The following is a 16,095-nucleotide window of genomic DNA, read 5'->3' on the forward strand; positions in this document are numbered from 1 at the left end:
TCTATTTGTAAGCTTAAGACTCCTAAGAGCAAAATGCCCTAGGGGTCTTGATTGTATTCTTGAACTTTAAACAAAAGAACTTCAAGTTAAAATATGCATACAAATTCCGGTTGATCACCAATTTTGGGTGATCTTCCTTTTTTCTTTCAAAAAAAAAAGATGTAGCCGATATTAACTGTTGGAAATAAGGACTTAAATGTAATGTGTCTTCTAGTTTCCTACTGTATGTATAGGAAACCTCATGAAGCAAAATGAATTTGATTTATCAGCAATCCTCTACAACCAGCAATCGCCTCGCTAGATCTTCAGCTGGTTTTCCTCCAATCCGACTGCTACCTCTGCTGATCAATTCTCTTCTCGTCTTTGACAATCCTCGCCCCAGGATTGTCGACCTTCCTCCGTATCTTCAGGCAGCTTGTCCCCGGTTGATCCCTATCTCCTACATTCAACCCTTCTCCCCTTCTCAATACAAACCTAACTCAATGTTTGTATCACTAAAGTACGTCCATCAAAACAATTTCTACCCTAACTAATATGACTCCATCCAACTGTTTTTTTTTAGTAAACTAATATTTCTTTTATTTGCCTTCTTCGTGTAAGAAGGCCATGCGTTAAAAGTAGCCTATATGACTTATTTCACTTTATGTCAGTGGACCACTCACTTGATAAGTGATCCAGGAACATTATGTGGATCCTCCTCTAAACCTTGTAGGCTGGTATTTAACCACCCGATTCACAACGAAGGAAATAGGGTTTTCCTATCTTGTTCTATTCTCTTTCATTTGCCCGACCCTAATAAGACAGTGGCAGCGGCAGCAAACTAGGAGGAGATCTCCAAACGACATTAAGATATTGTCAGGAAAACAGAAAAGAAAGTAAATATTTTACCATTAAGGGTTTGTTCTCAATCAATGTAGTTCGACTGCAACTGGGTAGCTTCATTGCTATTACCAAACGCCTTATCTGCCAATCAATCGCATGAGAGGCCACAAGCTCAAAAAAGTATGTGGCATAGCCATATTCAGGACGCTCTAATACAATCCTGGATTAATAGTTGAGGAATGAACATCGATTAAATGTCCTTCTTTAAGAGGGAAAACGAAGTTCGAAATATTATATACCTGTTGTGCATCTCAAAGACAAATATAAAGGACTGAATGTCTCTGCACCAACCCCATTCCACAGGATATTTCCGAAATCGAAGATATCGAGTCTGTCAAATGAAATATAATCCAATAATGTTGAAAATGCCATGACGATGAAAAAAAATCATAATGGCGTCACTTTTACCTGTTCTATCAGGGAAAGCAGACAAGAAAGACAATATGACGCTTTGTCCCCTTTCCAATGTCGTTTTATGTTGAGTTTCCCAAGTGAATGGGACCGTTCTGAGAAAATCTGGGGAAGATGAATGGAATGAAGGTAATTTTGGAAATCAAGTGCACAACTTAGAGTTAAGAAAATAAAGAAAACCAGTAGAACCAAAAACAAAAAATAACGCTACAAGGTGTTATTAAATAATATTTTATGTTGTGCTATAGAGAACAGTTCACGAAATAGAACATGGATATATGCTCCCATCCTAATGAGGCCCATTAAAGACCTGTTCATATTTAAACTATGGTTTCTGGGTTGGAGTTTAGAACTGCTTGCTTTTCTATGACAACACTGCTCAATTTCTCATATTATGAATCAGAAAAAAATAAAACTTCACGTCTGATATGTTCTTTCATAAGACGTATCGCCAACACTCCAAAAAGAAATCCTGATAAATCGAGCCGCACGACCTCCATCCTATCTAGGGGTAGTTTAGTCATGTTAGCCCTAAGGAACATTTTAGTAATCCGGCGCTTATGTATTTCCTTTAAATGGGACAAACCTCCCTTTAGGAGGTAGACAAGAAGTGTCAATAAATATCATTTGGCTCTCCAGCAATGTCCATCCCGTTGCTATCTTCCCTCCAGTGACATCCACCCTGTCGGACCTCCCCCTAGGTGACGTCCAAACCGCCTGCCTCTCATCGTGCCGACGTCCACCTTGACATTCCCTGTTCTTGTGCCAACAACCACTCTGGCATCTTCTCCCTCTCTCCCCGTCCTCTCTCTGATACAAACTTGCGAGTTTGTATCAAAAGGCTGTATCTTACTGATGTCTTCCTGCTACACCCCGCTTGTATCACAAAAAGGTGCTAACCAGAAATTACATGATTGATCCCAATTGCCAATCAAATCAAGAAATGCCTAAGAACATTCTAATGAATCTGTCTTGATAGAGAGAGATGAAAAGATAGATAGAGATGGACCATCCTTGATGGACGAGTTCCCCTCCTGCCGCAGATGGATCCTCCTCTGCTCTGGCCTCCGGCACTCAGCCGCTTCTTCCCAATTGCCGGCAAGATTTCCAAGAAAATGCCCGTTCACACCCTGCACGGGTTGATCCTCCTTTTAAACTGATTCATTCGTGCGAACACTCACACGTGCATTCTGTTGGGTTTCTTCATTTTGAATGCCGGTGATTATCGTGAAGAACATATCACTTCCCAAAGATCCAAACATAGTTTTCAAGAAGAAATTTCTTACTTGATTCGTCTATTTATATCTCCTTCCAGACAATAATCCTCCAATGCTTCCAGTTCACCAATGAATCCTCCTTCTTGAGACTCCACGTGCAGAGCTCCCACCGAATGCAGCTGAGCTCCCTTGTGTACCCTCTCAAAGCCAGGAAAATCCCCCTTATTATTTATACTTCCCGTCCACATGGGAAGTTAGTTACGAATTCTTTAATTGTCACGTGCTACTGCACGTGACACACCCCATCCTATATTTTCCTTCTGTAGCTTCTTCCATGCATATTGTTTCATGGGACCGTAAAACATAGGTGTCATATGCTCCCTTGAAGGATATCATTGAACTGTCAAAGAAGACCCCAGGAGATTTTAACCTCCTCAGAAAGAGAATTCAAAAACTTCCCATAATAGCAATGTTCTTCCAAGAATCGCATAATGTCTATTGTGTGGATATCCAGGATGGGGCGGAGAATGAGATACGAAATGGGAAGAAGACAGGGAAGAGATTGAAGAACAGATGACGAATGGAAAGTCGAATCAATATTGGTAAATTACAGAACAGAGGATCTCCAGTACCAGCACAAGACTTCAAGAAGTGGGCCTTTAGTTGTTCTTAGTCCCTTTTTTAAAGAGTCCTGCTTGATCGTCTGTTCTCACGTGGCTTGAAGAGCCATGTGTACCACATTGTCTTTTCTTCCTTCTTTCCAAATATGTCCGAAGGAGATTCATATAAATCTATGATACAGGCCTTCCCAGGAACTACCTGGAAAAGCAAAGGAGGGCAGGCTGTATCACGCATGCTACTTCAAACAGCATGTGTGGAGCTGGCAGAGGTGGGAATCCCTGCTGGACTTCAAATTACCATTTCAAACGAAGTCATTTATTGCCCTGTCGCCATCTTTGGCTTCCAAGTTCAGAACTCTCTCATGGGATTATTTCTCAGGAGGTGAAACCATGCCAAGATCACTTCTAGTCACGTGGCACTTTTAAACTAATTTTCTTAGCAGTTTTGGCATAGCAGTCTTCACTTCATAATTTAAATCACCCAAAATTGAGTCACTCATAATGAATGTGATGAAATTAAGGCCTACATTCTCAAGGAACTGAACGAGAGTGATCATGTCACTTAATACGATCACTCTGTTTATAAACATAATGTGGTACTTTTCCGAGTTTTCCTCACATTTTGTATCTCATGGTACTTTTCCCCACATTTATAAGGAGAGTCTCTGAAATTTAGTTCTTCAGAACGAAGTCCTCGTAACCAAACCGAATGAAAGCTCAAAGAATTAGAAACAAGTCTACCTTATAAATGACACTCTCAAGATCTTCAAACCTGCTAATGTCAGATGCACAATCAAGTATGTCGTCGTCCTCTTCACATCCATAAAGTTTAATTTCATCCAGATTTATACCTCTATCAAGTAAACCCTGCAACGAAAAGACGTTCCTGGGGACCAATTAATGAATCGGAGAAAAAGAAAAATTCTAGATACCTGAAGAAGTCCAGGAGCATCTTCTTCCAGTGCAACCTCCACCAAATCCCTGAAAGAGCCTGAACAACGATGAGCATGATGTCTTTGTATGGGATACTAATCATTTTAACAAGTATTCTTTTTGGTGATTGAAAATATATTAAAACTGTGTATATTTGTTCATAATTCTGCTGTCTTCCACGTAGAATTTCAACCACATTTATTAACCCAGTCTTAAGTGTTCTACCCTGAGCACAAATGATAAATATAGCACTATGCTCAGACATCACTTTCTGCATATTAAATATTACTCATCAAATCATTCATCATTGCTAACACCGTGTGCGCCACACTACAATGTTTATTATCAAAGGCAGCATTTTCCTATAAATTAATTTTCTACTACTGCAATGCAAATTATTATGAACGAATAGATACAAAACCGTTTGGCAAAAATATAATTCCTCCCGGGATTAACAACTGAAGAAGTGTATCAATAAGGACAGCGTACAAAGCATGACAGAGACCTTTTTCCGAAATTATATGAGACAGACACGTCATGGTAGAAGAAGTTTCCAAGGTTTATGATTATCTTCATACAGTAATGATTTTGATAACATATACCACTGTAGTCAAAAGTGGACTAAAATAATGTAGTTTCCCTCACAGATAAAACAAGGATACATAGTTACTGAGGTAAGGGCAAAATAATCATTTCAGGGGATTTATCAAGAAAAATAATTTATAATATACATGGAAAGATGGACACATTTCACACGTGAGAATTTTTTAACCAGTACGTGAATCCTCATCCATTGTCAAAGAGGAGATATATAAAACCCGATGCCGTCCGAGACAATATCAAATATGTCCACCTGGAAATATGATTCTTCATTAATAGTAAGAAATAGCAGGACAAAGGTAATAAAGATTGGCACTGACGTTGCCGTCTTTTTTCTCTTTCTTCGACGAGCAGAAGTTTCATAGTTGAAACCCGAGCCAGCTGGATCACGATCTTCTTCACCATGTTCTTCAGTCCATTGGTTAAATCTCAACTTCTTAGCAGTCAACAACTTGAACCGTTCCGAGAGAGGAATCACGTCAAGATCATCTGCTGGAGTTTCATCAACTTCGTATTTTACTTGAAATTCGCTGATACCAGAAAAAGGACTTCCAAAGTGCATAAAATTTGATTTACAGCTAAGATCCTTCAAGGAATCAGACCTTGATCCTTGAGTTTCCTCTAAGCATGAACTAGCAAAAGTTTGCATCTGTTTCAAAAAACTATTCTCATCAGTTGGAATATCAATTTCAGGCGTGCTTATCAATCTGTGTTCGTCTGAATTCAAGGCGTTTCTCCCAGAGCTGGACGTAGGAGAGTGAGCATCTTCATTGGAGTTCACTGCAACTTCCTCGTCTGCCGTATCAGAAGCTGAACATCTAGAATGCTTCTTGGCATTACTTTCATAAGCAAAGGTAAAATCATTACCTTCCAACTGCTCGTCCTTAACCGTCCAGTCACAAGCGAATAACGCAGAATCAACATCTGGGTTTCTGAAAGGGCCATCCTTTTGGCAATTTTCTCCACAAAAATCATCTCTAGATGACGTCACATGTGAGCCTTTAATGTTCTTCCCTCTACTTTCACTCAAAATCTTCTCTAACGAGTGAAGACTTCTGTCATCGAGGTCCTCATCACATGGTTCTTTCTTGATTATCACTGAAACAGATGTTGCTGCCGAATCCCGAATTTTATCTGCAATGTTAGGGCTAGGATCTTCTGGGATATTTTCAATACAGTCTCTGGCGCTTTCTATCTCCCCATCTGTAGTTAAGACCTTTGGCCTAAGATTAGAATGTTGTTCTTGCTGGACTACATTGAGCAAATTCTCCTCCGTTAAATTTGCATCACGTTCATTTCTGGTTTCTGCAGGGCATGACAAAGTGTGAAGAGTCAACCGTTTCTGATGAGTGCATTCTTTGAATCGTGAGATTTCCTTAACTTTTACGGAAATATGGAAAGCATTCCCTTCTGAATTAATTCCGCCATTTATGTTTGGAGCATCATCGAATTTCTTCTCCCGTGAAGAACTTTCATCCAACAGCTTATCCCAGAAGTTGGGCCCAGAGAATTCTTGATTTGCACAATTCAATGCACGAGCTAGTTCTTGGGAGAAAATGCCCTGCAGAATCAGTGATCATTATATGGATTTGATGTGTAACGTGATGATCGGGCTGATTATAGATTACATGTTCTTCAAAAAAAAGTACTGATTGTATGTTCATAGGCCAGCGTAATGCACTATGCTAGATCAGACTTCGAGATTGAGGAAAAAAAATATTAATTGGCAAGAAAACCCGTTGAATAGAACTAGAAAACCTATTGACCATGGTTTGGAGAAATTTCAACCGAATTAGGAAACGAAGAGCCACAACACGTGCATAGATTCATGCCCTAGAAAGATTATCTTACCAAGAAAAACCGTGGGAAAGCCTCATTGGCGGCGAAATCAATGTCAGACCTGCACAGAAAGTAGCAGCTGCTGATTAAAGAACACGGCTTTGAACAGCAAGAAAGAGAAGAAGGCACCAACCTGGGGAACTCAGCCAGCCAATTTGGCTGTCTTCCCGTCTGCAGTATCGCCTTCCTCGCATTCAACGGCAGAAAATCGAGCGGATCGATCCAAAGCCCCGCGCAAACCTCAAGCTTGACCTTTCCATCAACAAATTTCCCTTCTTCCCCCATCCTATATCACCTTGTCTAACATCCATTCTGGATTTCGTTTCCCATTACATGAACACTACCGCAAGAACGAAAACGATCTACAAGACTCGATTTGCCACAAACAGCTTCGATCAAATAATCAAATAGTCAAATTCCTAACATTCTCCTACCTCTTCCTCCTCGATCGAAGAGCAATAACTTCTCCGAGGGTAGCTCCAATCTTCGAGACAATCCAACCCAAATGCTAACTGAAGTGTCTGACCAGTCTTCTGTGCTTTTATAGCCTTGGAAAGTTTCAAGGTAAATCCAAAACAAAATATCACTAAAAGATATTATGTGGCTCAAGTAGATTCTAACAAGACAAAACATTAGATCTTTGTAGAGCTGATTCAAAAATCCATCCGTCATCGTTCGGAGCGACGGACGGATGACTGAACGGAGGGCTATCCGTCATACGTAGTTTGTCATCCATCATTCGTGACGAACGACAAATGACGAAAATTTATGGACGAAAAGTGGCGGATGACGGATGACTTTTTCCAATTTAAATAATATAGTAATTAAAAACTCTAAAATGACGAGGAGGTAAGTCGACGGCGAGAAGGTAAGCCCCGGGCTAAATCGACGATGGGGATGGCGGAGATCAAGATCTCCTGCGGCGAGCAAGCGATCTCCACTGCTAGACGATGGCGCACCCAGACAACGGCAGAGAGAAGGTCCACCAGTTGATGTCGTGGGCCTTGGTGCTGGCATGGGTTGCGGCGGAGAAGCCGATGAACATGAAGTCGTCAACAAAGCGGGAGAGTTCAATAGGGAACATTAAAAAAAGGCCCTCGTTCCGTCATCTAAATGTCGGTTATCTGTTCCATTTTTTTTAACGGATTAATGACAAAACGAGACTGATGATGGACTTGTGACGATGACGAAACTGTGATGAATGACGAGTCAGACAAAAAACATTCCGTGGACGGATAATAAACGGAGGTCCGTTCAGTCCCACTCCGTCGGTTCGAAAACGTCATCCGTTTTCTTCCAACAACTCTAGATCTCCATCTCAAAAAAGGTATAATAGAGATATTCTATTAGAGCTCCGCGCATCGGAACGCGGGCATTTGAGGGAGCCAGCACCGCCTACCTGCTTCTGCAACCACTGGATTGTGACCTCCAAATGACAATGTCGCGACCTTTGTTGGGTTTGGTGCCTTGGTTCGTCCATGGAAAACATATTTTCATGGATGCGAAAGCGTGTCGATCGATTCACAATCCATCTTTAAAACAAAACATTTAAAGTACCTTTTGGGGAACTCGTTCCACCCTTGACTTTGCTGATCCGAGATTTTTTTGAAGCCGTTCACGCGTCCGGCCTCAAGAAGTATCCATGCGATCACTCGGCGCTTGGATCTCCACATCTTCTTCTTCAACTCTTCTTGAAAATCTTCAAGATCTCCTCACCATGAAGACACTCTTCTGTGGATGAGTGGAGAAGGGGAGAGGCTTTCAAATCAGGCTTGCATGGGTGCTTAAAATGAGACCCCTTTCCCTCTTTATATTTCACTTAAGGTTTTTCTCAAAAATCCTCCAAAGTAAAATATATCCACCAATGCCCTTATGACCTTGTGTGTGTGACCCTCTAGGCCCATGTATCGTTCTAGTTAATAAATTTAATGGTCCAATAATATTTATTGACCAACCTTATTAATTAACTATATCAACATATAGATTAATTAAATAAGGATCGATTTAACCCAATTGATAGGTTAAGTTTCTAGCCCTTGGGGTGCCAAACTACACCTCGTGCTCTAGAATATACCGAGTAGTCTCAAACTCTCTCATGGAACCTGTATCGTCATTGGTTTCTGTTGATGTATAATACATCATCCAGGTGAGACTCTCGAACGACTTAGGGTATGGTTTATCGTCAAACCCTGATCCGTCATTCGATTAGTACTGATGCGTAACGGGGATCATTAGAGAACACCTTCTCCAATATCCTCACTACCCTGGTCAAGGATTTTTCTACATCGTCTTCCTCGAGTCAATCTCTTCTTGTACTTAGGGAGGATGATCCCATATTGACCACTCAATCATCTCCGTAAGCTTCTTACTACATTCGATCTATAACTTATTTGAATCCCTTGATTAAAATCTCATAAGTCATAGTCAAAACATAGTCATCCACTCACGAGATGTCCTTGGTCTCTCAGGTCAGTGGATCACTTATACAACCGTGACTTGGATCAATCAGATTAACGTTTAGGTATAATACGATTCAGAGATTCATACATATCAATTCAGTGAACTCTTTCTCTAAAGAGCATCCACTATTTGTCCTTAGTGTCGCCACACTAATAACTACAGGATCAACTTTACTTATCGTATAAGTAGGATCAACTAGTACCATTCTATTCGGATAATTCGATGTCTGACTCGATTATCTATTGAATAGGAATATTTAGAATACATGTTTAAAGACTAGTGATCACTGTATTATGATCTCATCATAATTCACTAAGTCATTGCACGTATTCATGGACTTTATTATAAACATCACACAGAATAATAATGAACGCAAATATTTTATTCAAGAACTCAAATAAACATGGTAGTGTGATTGGCTTGACGGCCACATAATATCCATCAACCTTTACATGATGATGTCATGACTTTCACACCGTGTCGGTGTGACCGGCAGGGTGAATCCAAAACAAAAGATCAATATAAGATATTGTGTGGTTCAAATACATTCTAACAAGACGAAACACAAGATCTTTGCCTCTAAGAAGGTATAGTAGAAATATTCTATTAGAGCTCGGCGCATGGAAACACGGGCATTTGAGAGAGCCAGCACCGCCTACCTGCTTCTGCAACCATGTGATTGTGACCTGCAGATGACAATGTCACGACCTTTACATGACGATGTTGTGACTTGCACACCGTGTTGGTGCGACGGGTGGGGTGAATCCAAAACAGAAAATTAGTACAAGATATTGTGTGGCTCAAGTAGATTCTAAAAGAGAAAACACAAGATATTCGTCTCTAAGAATGCATAGTAGAGATATTCTATTAGAACTTGGCGCATCGGAATGCGGCCTCTTAGGGAGTCGGCACTGCCTACCTTCTTATGCAACTACATGATTGTGACCTGCAAATGACAATTTTCTAGAGATAGCAAGTAAGAGATAGAGTGCATAAGCAATAGGGTAAGGTTTATTTTTATATTTAAATTAAGATATTTGAGAAATGAGGTGTAGAGTATGATAAGGATACTATGCTTGGTAGGAGTTGTGCATGGTATAATCATTTATTTAAAGTGATATTTTGGCTATATGTAGGGTAATATAGGTTAATATATATACTAATGGAAGAATAATTAAGATATATGGAGTTATTTAATAGGAGTATTAATTTTAGTAAGATTTATAACATGAAGGATAGTTGAGAGAAATGGGGATAAGAATTATAATAATAATAATGATAAAGGGATTACTTACTCATATATATACCTTAATTGAGTGATTTAGTTTATAGACACAGGTTAGGAATTTAAGATTAATAGAGATACATCATAGTTTATAGATATGGCACGCCTCCACCTACCTATTCGCACTGACCTGTGCCCGACGAAGACGCTGACGATGAACGTCGCCATTGACGAGGTACGACGTTCCCTTCGCTCATCAGTTATATTACGTCTTTTAGTATATTTTTGAATGCACTCCACCGCGCTAGGTTAGTTTAGGTGAGAGATTATATTTATCGAGAAAAGTACAAATTGAGTGATTCCCTAGGTGGGAGCTGAGTCTATCTATTACGTGCGAGAGCCTATGGATTTATTATGCTTGATGTCGTAGTTATCGTTGTCGCTCCGACGAGGGTCAGAAGGTCACCGTCACCGGTCGGCCCCCCGAATCTCGGAGCTCAGCAAAAACCCACGAGTCGAGGCCTGCACGTATGTCTGCCTAGGATTCATCGCATCATGTAGTCACATATCCCCTTAGGGAAATTTTTCATTGGACAATGTCACTGACGACGGCTGACAACATATTGGCATCGGTGCATCGTCTCGATACCCGACCGGACAATGTCCTTGACGACGTTTGACATTAGTGTGCTGCGTGTCATCATCGTTGTTGTTGTCGCACATTTCCACCATCATGGCCACGTGTCATGCTCCATTGTCCACCATTGCAACCTACCTAACTCTACCGTCGTTGCGACCACCTCGTGTGCTTTGCCACCATCACAACCACCTACAACGTAGTGTTGTCATTTCGCCATCTGTGCACTCCACCACAAGCACATCCACCTATGGCATGCCACACACTCTGTGGTAAGTGATGTCACCGCCATTGCACCCCCTTCTATGTGCCTCTGTCCTCGCACCACTTGCCACGCGCCACCATCTCGGCCACCTTCTATTGCTGACAGCGCCTTGTGTTTTCTACTGTTGTCATCGATGAGGACATTCGTAAGCCCAAAAATGCATGTAAGTTTCCCTTTCCATCATTTCTTCCTTGTTATGGGGCACCAAAACAATTGAGAGAGATACACCATTTATTCTCATCCTTCTTCCTCATTTTCCTCATTTGAAGCTTGCTGCTTTAAAACTTGAGAGCATATTTCTACTCACAGTGCTTGGCGTTGAAAATGTCAAATACCTTAATTTAATTAATGATAAAATTCCAAATAATATCATTTAAATAAAATGGAATGGCACTGACAAAAAAAGTGTGAATATTCTGATAACATGCGTAGAAACGACACCACTTATGCACCAAATAAGGTGATATCCCATGTAATTACAAAAAAAAGATGCATGTTATCAGATATCATATTGGAAAGTTTATTAAACATGTGGCATAATATTTGTGTATTTCTCATTTACCACCTATAAATAATTTACCAAGCATGATTTTACCATTTGAGGAAAAAAAACCCAGCCAAGTGTACTTCAAGTGCATGTCCTTATTCTCCCTTCGCTACTTCGGTGCCCTTCCCTCTCAAAGTGATTGAAACAATGAGAAGATGATGGGTGTATCAATGATAGGGTTTGTTGAGACAAAATAAGAGGAGATTCATTGTGTCAATGATGTGTTGATACATCTTTAGGCCAAACATTAGAACAACTCAATACGAGACATGTGAAGAACTGCGAAATTGTGATTTTGATTGGTTCAAAGGGAGCTCAATCATCATTTTTTTCTTATTTGTTTCAAAGTTGCATTATGATTCTGTTTTATATTTCATTACCTTAATCATCTGTGGATAAACCTTGATAACCCAACAACTAGGAGTGTCACATTGCTAGTGGATTATACTCTACTAACTCAAAAATTCCATGGAACAGTTCAACTCTATTATACCTTCTAGAATGTGTGGTGTAGCTTGACAACTCATGTACTGGGGGATCAACTTATCAATTGGGTTAATCAACCCTTGATTAATAAACCTAAGTGTTGGATATAGTTAAATACCTTGGCCAATAAAGAGTTATTTAGCTTATGGAGTCATCAAATAGACCGGTACATGGTGACATGCATAAGGTTTTATTGGACTTTAGAGGATATATTTAATTTGGATTTTTTTTTCATATAAATACCATTTAAGTATAGAAGGATAGACCCCCTTTCAAAATCCACCCATGCAAGCTTTCATTGGAGTCTTTTCCTTATTCCTTTCTCCTTAGGTGCCCTCCCCTCTAAGTATGATTAGAATGGTAATAAGAACCTTTGCCAATCAACGGTGGCACTTGTCAAGTAGAAGATGTTAACATTTAACATGTTAACGTCTACCGTTAACATTCGATGATGGACCGTTGGGTGCAGCTCCAGATGACTCATTTTAGGAACCAAAAGTATAGTGGATTTGAATATGCACAAGATGATTTGATGATTCACAGTTTACGTTCTTGTGTTAAAGATTTGGTTTGATTCATGTTTTTTTAGCTATGACATGAATTATAATTGGATTTTGATTAAATACAGAAAAGCAAAATAATTTTCGACCAAGTGAATATGGTGATTTCTTGAAATATTCATTTTAGTCAAAGACAAAGTGGATAGAAAGGTTGAAAAGATAAATCTTGAAGGAGAAATTTGACTGATCCTAATGAAACATAATAATACGCAACAAGTTCTGTACGCTAATCTCTTATTAATCTTTTCTTGACAGAGACGATATTGTTATATATCCATAAGTATGTAGAACATTCCAAATATGTATCTACCGGTTCATTTCACTTGTTTCTGTTGACACACACCATAATTTTCTCTTTCTATATACATTAATATCCATCCTGTCCCCTTTATTATGTCTATCATATCCTAATATTTATTCCTTTTCATAATCATTTATTCATCCATATCTATAAATCCATATCTTTCCTTTTCATTGTTGCAATAGTAGTCCATTAAAATATTATCATGTCGGAATATTCTCCTCATCCTTAATCTACATCATAGTTTACATAACTATTTCCCCCTCTCGCCCTCCCTCTCACTCTCTATCCCCTCATGCTATATTATACCTATTATAGGTTTACATAACTATTGTCTAATCTTCCCTTATCTACCTTAACAGACCAATTTATTATCTCATTCATCTCTCCGTTTATTTCAATAACAATATTTTTTTTCTCAAGACCATAGTTACCTATAGAATCAACTTTGACTTTATAATGCAACAAATTCTCTTTTTTTTTTGTAACAAATTCTCTTTTTTTTTTGTAACAAATTCTCTTAAAATGATAGCTTGAATAGAGTCTTACCAGTACTGGAGACTAACTCACATTTGAGTTTCCAAAAATGTCTAAAAAATTGTGTAATGAATGGCCCTGTCTATCGTTGTACGGGGAAATGAGGTTTTCCCTCTTCCATCTACAATGGCTTTTGTAACTTTGGGAATATTTAGTAATATAAAGATGGACTAAGATAACTAAAAGGATATATACTGTTGGCCCAAGAAGCACAGGCCCAGTCCAGCTTGTTAGAAGCTTGGCCCATGGAAGTATAGCACAGGCCCAAGGGTATGTACACATTTGGGGACGAAAATTCATCCCAAGACGACCAAACGGGACGGTTTTCATCCCGTGGGATGATAAAGCTGTCTGTCCGGAGGTCTCGGACGATGGACGCATGAATACTGGACGAAAAACCGCCGGATTCACATCCAACGGTTGAGATGTAGCCACGTGGCCTCGCTATGACAATATGCATCAAAGTCCCCATATTTTTACGCGCCCAAACTGACGCCGCTCAGAAATAATTGTACATATGTCCCGCTGCATTCTCTCCCCACCGTAGTTCCCTAAAAACTTTTGAAAAATCCATGGAATTATTTTTATTAGATATTTACGCCTGCACACACGACCGAAAGCTGTTTTGCAGACATAAATGCTACAAAATTTGGAAAATAGTCCCTCGGAGTTTCAAAATTTCTACATGTTTCTTCTTTCTTTCGGAACTCAAGATATGCAAAAAAATGCTAACATACCTTTAATTAAAATAAATAAATAAAATGGGTTATTTTCGTCCGAGACGAGGGACGGGACAGTTTTTCCCCCCGGGGACATGGTCGTTCTATTCTTTTGGTGCGAATTGTTCGTTTTGTTCGGTTTTCTGAACAGAACGAAAACGAATTCGAACAGAACATCGAACATACCCGTGTTCTATTGTTTTGTTCGCTTTGTACGAATTTTAGTCTAATTTTGTGTGAATGTGCGAATTTTGTTCGTTTTTGAAAAAGAAAAAGAGAGGAACAAAGAACAAGGGCCTGTGTGGTTCTTTTGTGAGACTTTTGTGTTCGTTTCAAATGAACAGAACAGAACGATCATGTCTATAATTCCACAGATAGAACTAAAATTTGTCCCGGGGAACATTTGCCCCATCCTTCGTCCCTGCTTTGAATCCGGCAGTCGGGAGAGGCGAAGTTCGTCCCGTCCCGTCCCGTCCCGTCCCGTCCCGTCCCGTCCCGTCCGTGACGATCCGGAACTATGCCATGGAAGTTCTGATCGTGGCCGTTTAAATGGGGAGACGAGATCTGGGCCGTCCGATTGGACTAAACCCTAATATAAGTTCTCTTCCCTTCTTCTCCATTACAACTTTTGCAGAAATCGCCGGAGATGGCTCCCAAGCCGCCCAACACGGGACTCTTCGTCGGGCTGAACAAGGGCCACATTGTCACCAAGCGAGAACTCCCTCCTCGCCCATCTGACCGCAAAGGGGTATGAATTTCTGGAGAAAAAATCCCCGATCGTTCTTAGCCCGTTCCTCAATCTGAACGTAGAAATCATCGTTTTGTAGAAAACCAGCAAGAGGGTGCACTTTGTGAGGAACGTGATCAGGGAAGTTGCCGGGTTCGCTCCTTATGAGAAGAGAATCACCGAGCTTTTGAAGGTCGGCAAGGACAAACGAGCTCTGAAACTGGCGAAGAGAAAGCTGGGCACCCACAAGAGGGCCAAGAAGAAGCGTGAGGAGATGGCCAATGTCCTCCGCAAGATGAGGTCTCGCAGTTTTCCCCTCAAAATTCTCGCCATTTATGATTGATTTTTAGTGGTTTTGGATCGTTTGATTCATAATTTTCTCTGTTTTCAAGGGTAATCACAGTTTCGTGCTTTTAGTTTAGTCCCCGTCTTATGAGATTGAACTCTTTCTTGTTGATTAAGACTTAGATATAATGTATTGAACCGATGATGTTTTGCTTTTTTTAAAAATTTTCTGATGGGTTTTTCGTTTTTATTTCGATAGGGCTGCTGGTGTGTCCGAGAAGAAGAAGTAAGTGCCAGATCTTGCCGTGGAAGGTTTTTGATGTGCCATCTTATTCTTGGCATTTTGACATGAATTTTTAATTCCCTGTTTAGTTTCAGACTTGCATAATATCCAATGTTCTTCCAATCTTAATTTCTTTTCTTTATGCTAGTTCTACTTAGGAAAACTGTTTTAATTTAATGATAAGTTTCATAGAACCGTGTTGAGTTTGGTGCTGTTGAGACATTTGTTATAAAAAATTAGTCTGAGGAAGTTGTTTTCATGGAAAGATAACCCCTTCATTTGTGATTGAGAATAAAAATTTTAATTTCAACTCCAAACCGTTGATTTTTAATGTCAACACCATGTCTTTAGATTAAACAGAATTTTTCCAAAAATGTTATAGTGGAATGAAGATAGTCTGTCTCGTACGCCCATTTTAGGGTTTAATGAGTGGTACTGAAGAGGAGGAGATGAGTAATAGAAACCCATGAAGGTTTCATATTTCGTTGATTTTTATGGTAATGAATCACTTTAGTTTATTGGTAATTCAAGTACTGTGAAACAGAGGACTCAATTTCAGAA

General features: G+C 39.7%; 2 protein-coding genes across 7 annotated transcripts in view; one reads left to right on the forward strand and one right to left on the reverse strand.

Annotated features, from left to right (window-relative positions):
* Nucleotides 1-7,022, reverse strand: part of LOC144701652 (uncharacterized) — an 8,279-nt gene extending 1,257 nt beyond the window's left edge. For 2 of the 6 annotated variants that reach the window (XM_078573371.1, XM_078573370.1), the window contains exons 1-8: nucleotides 6,636-7,022; nucleotides 6,515-6,563; nucleotides 4,984-6,224; nucleotides 4,063-4,111; nucleotides 3,872-3,997; nucleotides 1,291-1,398; nucleotides 1,122-1,213; nucleotides 889-1,042 (exon numbers count right to left, since the gene is read on the reverse strand). In XM_078573371.1, coding sequence (XP_078429497.1) covers nucleotides 889-1,042; nucleotides 1,122-1,213; nucleotides 1,291-1,398; nucleotides 3,872-3,997; nucleotides 4,063-4,111; nucleotides 4,984-6,224; nucleotides 6,515-6,563; nucleotides 6,636-6,787 — 1,971 coding nt within the window. In that variant the 5' untranslated portion in view covers nucleotides 6,788-7,022. Of the gene's footprint in view, nucleotides 1-888; nucleotides 1,043-1,121; nucleotides 1,214-1,290; nucleotides 1,399-3,871; nucleotides 3,998-4,062; nucleotides 4,112-4,983; nucleotides 6,225-6,514; nucleotides 6,564-6,635 lie in introns of those variants that run through there. The other 4 variants (XR_013581072.1, XM_078573374.1, XR_013581071.1 and 1 more) reach the window with 4 other exon arrangements.
* Nucleotides 7,023-14,841: 7,819 nt separating this feature from the next.
* LOC144701653 (large ribosomal subunit protein eL36x-like) lies at nucleotides 14,842-15,728 on the forward strand. The gene is made up of 3 exons (XM_078573375.1): nucleotides 14,842-14,987; nucleotides 15,067-15,266; nucleotides 15,511-15,728. The coding sequence occupies exons 1-3, from the start codon at nucleotides 14,886-14,888 to the stop codon at nucleotides 15,539-15,541; spliced, it is 333 nt and encodes a 110-aa protein (XP_078429501.1). The 5' UTR covers nucleotides 14,842-14,885; the 3' UTR covers nucleotides 15,542-15,728.
* The last annotated feature ends 367 nt before the right edge of the window (nucleotides 15,729-16,095 follow it).

The sequence above is a fragment of the Wolffia australiana genome, chromosome 4 (genome assembly GCF_029677425.1).
Source record: "Wolffia australiana isolate 7733 chromosome 4, ASM2967742v1".
Taxonomy (NCBI): domain Eukaryota; kingdom Viridiplantae; phylum Streptophyta; class Magnoliopsida; order Alismatales; family Araceae; genus Wolffia; species Wolffia australiana.